Source organism: Penaeus monodon, chromosome 40 (assembly GCF_015228065.2).
Source record: "Penaeus monodon isolate SGIC_2016 chromosome 40, NSTDA_Pmon_1, whole genome shotgun sequence".
Classification (NCBI taxonomy): Eukaryota; Metazoa; Arthropoda; class Malacostraca; order Decapoda; family Penaeidae; genus Penaeus; species Penaeus monodon.
In genome coordinates, this window is record NC_051425.1 from 18,564,083 (window position 1) to 18,571,582 (window position 7,500).

Here is a 7,500-nt window from a genome sequence, read left to right on the forward strand (position 1 = left end):
ACTTACCTCAGCTACAGAAAGTCCAACATGCTTTTGACAAGGAAATGAATAGGAGTTTTAGGATTAGTGCAGCAGGAAAAGAAAGATACGTTACCTTGCTACAAAGGACATAAACTCATCTTCTTTGTAAAAAAAAAAATATTTACATTTCATACAACAAAAACCTTCAAGACCTCCTGAAATGCAAAATAAAGTCACACAAATTCCATTCACGCACATAATATCCAAATTATAAAGAAAGTGATAGTGTATACCATAGTTAAAGCAGGAAGAAGAAAAACGAACGTATTTTTCACACTCTAATCATACCTGTTGAAATTAATGTCTGGATAGGAAGCATATTCCGTCTCACTTCCTTTGGCATTTCTTCGTGGGAACGTACAGAAGAAAGCATTGGCAAGAAGTGAAGCAATCTGAAAATTAGTATTGGCTTAGTACATATATCTAATTTCAAGGACAAAACAAGTGAAAATATACAATACAAAACCCTAACAGAATACTATGTAAAGTCATGTACTCTTACTTACTATATCAATATTCATTTACCCTTTTATCCTCTATTTGTATGACACAAAGACAAATTTATAAACAACAAACTATTCAACAACAAAGAAATGATTTGGTGCACAAATATATACATATATATAAACATGTATGTATGTATATGTATTAATTTGCATGTATATGTAAGCTTATAAATGTTTATGCAAGTTATATATACTTATCTATATGAATGTACATGTGTATGTATATTTGGCCTATGTGTATGTGTATATGTATATTTAAATAGGTATAAGCATAGGCATATGTATATCATCAACAAAAATATGTAATGTACCAAATTACAATTCTATACCTGTAACTGGGACAAAGTGATGCTGTGTGTTGTTTGGCTGGTGAGAAGGGGTGGAGGTTGGGTAACAATTTTGGGCAAGTTGAGTGCTAGCCGGACCATTGCAGGTAAAGTGTTTTGGAAAAAGAATTCCTGTTCTTCCTCTTCAAATTCCTGGTGAAGGATAAAGATATTTCACTGCATCATAATCATATTTTAAACAAAATAAGGAAGCTAATTTCATACAAATACACTTAGCTGGTTTTAAAATGTACCATCTATCTGTATCAGCAATCTCTAAATGCTTAATGATAAATATGATGAGAATATTTGATACTCTCAGGTAATGTATATATAATAGATTAAATAAAGAATTGAAATTCATAAACATACATGCATGTGTTCTAATTACTACATTAAAGTATAACTTCAGAAGTCACAACTGTTCACCATAACAAGTGCAGGATACATATTAATAAGAAGGGATATTTTCATATTTTCACAATGCAATTAATTTACTGTAACTGACATGTTCCAGTGTTATATTTTATACCTTTATTTGATGAAAATGGAAAACTGAAATGCACCAATAACATTTCAAGGACAGAGAAATCTTTCATTCTCATTCATCCTTTTACTACAAACACCAACATCTCTTGTCTACTTCACCTACCTCTTCCAACAGCATCTGAAGACCTCTGAACTTCCATCTGGCTGCATATCTGCTGTTGTACTCCAGAATGGCTCTCTGTAAGTCTTCAACACTTTCCATTTTTCTTGAGAGAGCCTTGCAAATAATTGACCATCGAGGAACAACTGTGTCACTTCCCTTTTGCCAGAAAAAGATGAAAAGCATATGCTTAGTGAACTGTGTTTTAAGTCAGCACTGACCAATAACAATCAATATATTTGCAAGTGCATACAGGGAGGATGGATGATTTAGGTTAAAATAGTCATTTGCACAAATGAATGAATACTTCAACATTTCTTTCCAAACAAGAACAAATATAAATGTGATAGAACCCTACATATTATTAAAACTAATATCTACAATGCACCATGACTTATAGTTACCTTGCCTAGAGGATATAAACTCTTTGGGGAACATGGCATTCTGACGTGAAACTGATCCCAGATATCCGAATATGTAGGAGGCTGAGGAGCAGGACACACGTCTGGAGTCACTGGCAGCTGTACTAAGACTGTGTGATTTGGTGCAACATATACTGGAGGAATGTTGAGGTTGGTGGTACTTATGAAGGGCAAACTCGAAACCGGAGTGCCTCTCCATGTTACCTGTTGGGATTAGGAACAGTTTATTCAATAATACAATAATTTAATACTATTATCCATTTCTATAACAAAATTAACTTTTCTACATTCCTATATCAAAATAAAGTCTTCACTTTTTCTTGCTATTCCCAATTATAATTAATTTCCTGATTATTCTCCATCACCAAAATAAATGCTGTCATTTCCCACCAAAATGATAAGCTGAGTCGAGTAGGAGTTGCATGTGAGGTGCCTGTGCATGTGCGTGTGCCTGTGCTTGTGAGTGTGCATGTTGTATGCATGTGTGAAAGAGAGAGCAAGAGAAAGAGAATAGGGAGGGCGGGAAGGAAGGAAAGATATGAATGGAATGAAGGAGAAAGGGAGATATGTATACAGAGATTGAAAAGTTGGACTAAAACAATACACCAACGCACCCCACTCTCCTCCGCCTGCTGCAATTCATCCTCGAACTCGTCGTCGAACATGTCAGGAGAGCAGGCAAAGTCCGCTTCATTTGGCTCCGGGGAAGGATTGCTCTTGCCACCCATTCTGCGTTCTGCTGCCTCCGCTAGGATCCTGCGGCGTTCATTTGCTTCTCCACTTGATTTCCGATGCTCTCGGTCCTGCTGGAAGAGATGGGAGGTAAGAAGGAGGAAGATATGATGCACTCCTGAGTATAAATATCATGGGACATCTTTTGATCATTCAAAAATATCAATCAAAAGCTGACTTTTGATAAGACTAAATTGTCTGTGATCTTTATGCTTACGTTCTATGAAATATAAACAGCAAAAGAATAAAATTTATCAAAATGCAACAACAGGTAAAGGAGAACTGATGGTGAGGATAAAGATTGTGATGACAATGATGGTGATAACAACAGTAAAGATGGCAATGATGACAATGGAGGTGGAGGAGGTAGAGGAGGATGAGGAAGAGGAAGAGGAGGAAGAGGAGGAAGGGAAGGAAGAGGAAGAGGAGGAAAAAAGAAGAAGAAAAAAACAGTAAAAAGTAAAAGCATGTGCAGATGAAAAACATAAAGAATTGAAAAATTGATAAAAGAAAGAAAGAAAGAAAAAAAAAAGTGTAAATAAGTGATACAATAAAAAAGCTTAAAAAAAAAGTAATAAAGAAAGAAAAGAAAGAAAGAAAGAAAGTGGTGGTGCAACATAACCACAACACTGCAGTAATTTTAGAGAGTTTACAAAGGGAGACAGTGTAATGGTGAGAACATATACCTCCTCAGATACTAAATGGACTAAAGGCTGTGTTGTCGAAAGGTTAGGTAATCTACATTATACTGTCAGTGTGGAAGGTAAAGATCTGAGAAGACCTAAATCAAGGCAAATGTGCAAGAACCTCAACCACGTAATTAAAGGTTGTCAGCCAAGGGAACTTCATCACAGAACAACTCGAAGAAAGTTACCAAGCTGACACCTATATAATTGTCATATTTAAATAAGTTCTTAATACTCATTAACCCCACTGTGTTCTTTTGTAAGGGTCAGTATTACATTTTCTTTAACCCCTTGTTCGCGGGTGGCATCTACTATGATGCCATGGCAGAGTAGGGATGCTACAGGTGGCATCCCTACAGATGCAGCCTATTGGTGGACCGCGTAGCTACCAAAAAAGCCAGCACACATTGGGTAAGGGGCGAGGAAGTATTATGCATCTTTTATAAAGTTCCTATTTAGTTGTATACTACATATTAGGGTATTACAAACAATATATTTAAGTTATCCCCTGCAATACGTTTTCTACGTATGGGCATTCCCTACTGGAAACTAACATGCTCATACAAGATCTTATTTAAAAGGGAGCAGCACTTTACGAGAAGGCATATAATTAACCTTAATACAGAAGGCTACAAGAAAACCCAACATTACAAAGTTGGCGATGAATTTACACACGTGGTCAAACACAACAACAGGGTAAAGAAAGACTACAAGAAAGAGCAAGTGTCTTGTAAGATGATTACAGTACCTTGGCTGGAGATTTCCCCGGTGTCTTTTTTGGTGTGTGTTTCTTGAGGCCTTTCTTTGGTGTTGAACCTTTCGCACTACCCTTTCCTCTTGGACTTGCACCTTGTGCCCGCCTCTCAGAGTCATCGTCATTCTGATTCTCACCAGAATACCTCTTTTTCTTCTTAGAGGAACCCTCTGCGAGCCCAGACACTCCTGGGTGATTATGGTAGTCAGAGGATCTTTGCCCTGCCTTTTTCTCACGTGTTGACTCATCCTTCTCCTCCTCCTCTCGTATTTCCTCGTTTCCTCTCGCTGTCCTGTCTCTGGTTCCTTTGTCATCTTCTTCTGAATCTTCTATGTTGGTGTCGGTGTCCATCATCTCAATGTTATCTTCCATACTATTCTGGGATGAGCCAGAGCCCAGTTTCATGAGCTCAATGCTAGACTCTATATTTTGGGATTCGGGCTCAGACTCTGTGGTGATCGGGGGTGTGGGTGGGTTGTCCATCTTGTCTTTTGTCTCTGTTGAGAGGAAGGAAACCTTCGAATTTGTAAAGGATACTGATGGACAAGAAGAACAGTGGAATACATCTAAATATATGAATAGAAATAATTAACATATGTAAGGCAAATACAATACATATGTATGTCTATAATAATAAAAAAAAAAAAAAAAATACTGTTAAAGCCAAATGAATAAAATGTTTTGATTCTATTAAACCAATGCCGACAGGTGATTTTCCGATATGCAAGCCCTCTCTCCCTGGTTGTATTTATAGTGGCTCGAGCCTCGCTGCCGGGGGTTCATTTCATCACCCCAGCATGCGTGGCATACATGCCCCTGGAAAACAGGATTAGTGCACCATGACATGTATGCACATGCAATCCGGAATAAAGTCCAGGCATGATGCCATGGCATGTATGTACATGAAACTTGGTGGCTAAAGGTTAACATGCAAAAATGAAAAGACTTCATATCTATGCCTTTTGTTTACTCATCTACTTTTCCTTTACTCTTTAGTTGATATAAAGCTCTCATATTTTACTTTTCTAAAATACTGACTACATGTATATCTAATTTGAACAAATGAGGTTTCCTTATTTTGCTGGATATCTAAAACTAAAAAGAGATATATTTCATGTCCCAATATACATCCTAATTTCAAAATTAGCTTCAAAATAAATTAGACTAAATATAATCAAAATTCTTTGGTTACATGAATATCAAAATGTATTTCATTTAGACCAAGTTCAAAATGCATACATGTATTCCTAGTTTACAAAAAATAATTTCAAATATGTGTCTGTATCTTCCAGGTTTAAGCAAGAACAATATAAATAAAACTCTCCCTAAGGGAATAACAGAAAAAAAAAAATTGCCTAAACTGATTATTACTTTTACTTGTTGATGGTGAGAACATGTCCATTAATGTTGACTGCCGCAACTTCTTCTTTGGTGGGCACTCACACATCACTCAGGTGTATCTGAAGATTTAAGGAAATATTAAAACACTTCACAAAATCTCTTTTTCCTCTAGATTATTCATTAGCCTACAGGACAGTCTGCATGCTTAAATTTGCCAAAAGCACATTCTAAATATATAACTCTGTGCCAAAGCCAACTTACACTATACAGAATCTGTTTATTTCTCAACATGGAAAATCTACAGCGGGTTAGTTAAGCTACACTATTATAAAAAAATATTTTTCCCTCCTAAAAAAGAAAGAAAGAATAAAAAAGAAATTAGTATGCTACATAGGGGTTAGTCTATCCTGTAAACTCTGTAAGATATACCTACAAATTACGGGTTGAGGGCAAGAAGTAGCAGCGATATCTATCTGAAAAAAGTAAATACATATAAAAATGAAATAACAACTTCGGATGTTAACTGGGATTTTTTTTTTTAAGAGTGAATTTTCCAAAAACTTTCTGTTTTACAACGGTGGTTTGGACTTTATTAGCTTATTTTTTGGTGCCTTATTTTGTTCACAATCCACAGTATACAACACCTAAAAATCCCATGTCTGAGGGAGACTATATGGTGTAAGTGTTGGTATAGCTAAACCCAGTTTTATGTAGCTTTGTGCATGTATGTGGCATAGCTTACTGGTACAGTGCTGGCTTTGAAATTGCAAATTTCTGGGTTTGTATTCAGTCATTCAACTCAGCTGTAAGTGAAAACAGGTATGCTAACATTAGCATACTAGGGTCAAAGCTAGGTCAGACAGGAACTGGCCACCCTACCGCATGGCTTAAAGCTAAAAGCTGTATGGAAGGAGTTTCCAACCATGAGTATATGTATTCCACAGAGTACATTTGCACTTCTCAAAAGATACATCTGGGTTTCAAATATCAACCATAGTGTACACAGTGTGGTGTGTACACCATGAATAATGCAGAACAAGTAATACAGAACATCTTTGTAATAAATCTGCTGATAAGGGGAGCAGCAAACAGGCAAAATCCCCTTCATTTACCATGTTACAAAGTTACAAATATGTAACATTCTATCAAATGTTATCATTAGTATTAAATCCTTAAATTTTCTCCAAATACAAATTTCATTATACAAAGATTGATCCTTTAATTCACCAGGTTAAATGGGAACTTGTTTGAATGCCAAGGGTTAAAATAAAGAACAAAAACTATTGGAACCCTGCCATCGAACCTTGCAATTGTCATTTTCTGTTCAGATTATTCACAGTGTAATATGCAAGGATTTGTTTTTGTTTTCTATCACAAATGATAGGTTCAAATAATAAGCAAAATTATTGGTAATTGTTTATGAAGTGACCACACCCCTCTGAGACTGTCCATGCTACTCGAGCAAACAACTTTGGGGGTACTTATAGGATTCTACAAACATTGCTATATGAACCAAAATCTATTCTAACCTGGGGCCTTCACCCTCTGACCCTGGTAATTTTTTAGCTTCACACAGCTATTCAATCTTGCAACTTTTATTCCTTCTTTCTACAATCAACTTGTAACATACATGAATCTCTTATTTTTCATCAAAAATAATATAGATGAAAGTACAGGTAACATTTATGAAGTGACCATACCCCTCTAAGTTAATGTCCCTATTACTCACCGTATGAACCAAAAACCTTCCTAACCTGGGGACTTAGCTCACAGACTCCATCTAATTGCCATTTTTCCCTATCAGGGCTCTACCCCTGGACTCCTGCTGATTGCTATGGTCTTACTCTCTGTGCGCCATTTGTGGCAACCTGTTCTCTTAATTCCTAACATTACTTTTTGCCTATGCAGATTCTTATTTAATGAATGATTGAGTATAGTTTTTCTCTTTGATACTAGAGTGCCATTACATTTTCCTGTATATGGATCCCAATGTATTATATATAAGTTTCTTATTATCAAAATGCAAAAGTAATACCACAGATGAAAAGTATCTTACTCTTGGT

The 7,500-nt window shown here is 36.1% G+C and overlaps 1 protein-coding gene across 9 annotated transcripts in view; it reads right to left on the reverse strand.

Annotated features, from left to right (window-relative positions):
- LOC119597883 (poly(ADP-ribose) glycohydrolase-like) overlaps window positions 1-7,500 on the reverse strand; it is a 17,041-nt gene that overhangs the window by 8,708 nt on the left and 833 nt on the right. The window contains exons 2-9 of one of the 9 annotated variants that reach the window (XM_037947545.1): window positions 5,871-5,906; window positions 5,468-5,556; window positions 4,091-4,593; window positions 2,539-2,730; window positions 1,907-2,128; window positions 1,506-1,661; window positions 857-1,006; window positions 310-413 (exon numbers count right to left, since the gene is read on the reverse strand). In XM_037947545.1, the coding sequence (XP_037803473.1) occupies window positions 310-413; window positions 857-1,006; window positions 1,506-1,661; window positions 1,907-2,128; window positions 2,539-2,730; window positions 4,091-4,593; window positions 5,468-5,543 (1,403 nt within the window). In that variant the 5' untranslated portion in view covers window positions 5,544-5,556; window positions 5,871-5,906. Of the gene's footprint in view, window positions 1-309; window positions 414-856; window positions 1,007-1,505; window positions 1,662-1,906; window positions 2,129-2,538; window positions 2,731-4,090; window positions 4,594-4,802; window positions 4,913-5,467; window positions 5,557-5,866; window positions 5,911-7,500 lie in introns of those variants that run through there. The other 8 variants (XM_037947546.1, XM_037947544.1, XM_037947547.1 and 5 more) reach the window with 8 other exon arrangements.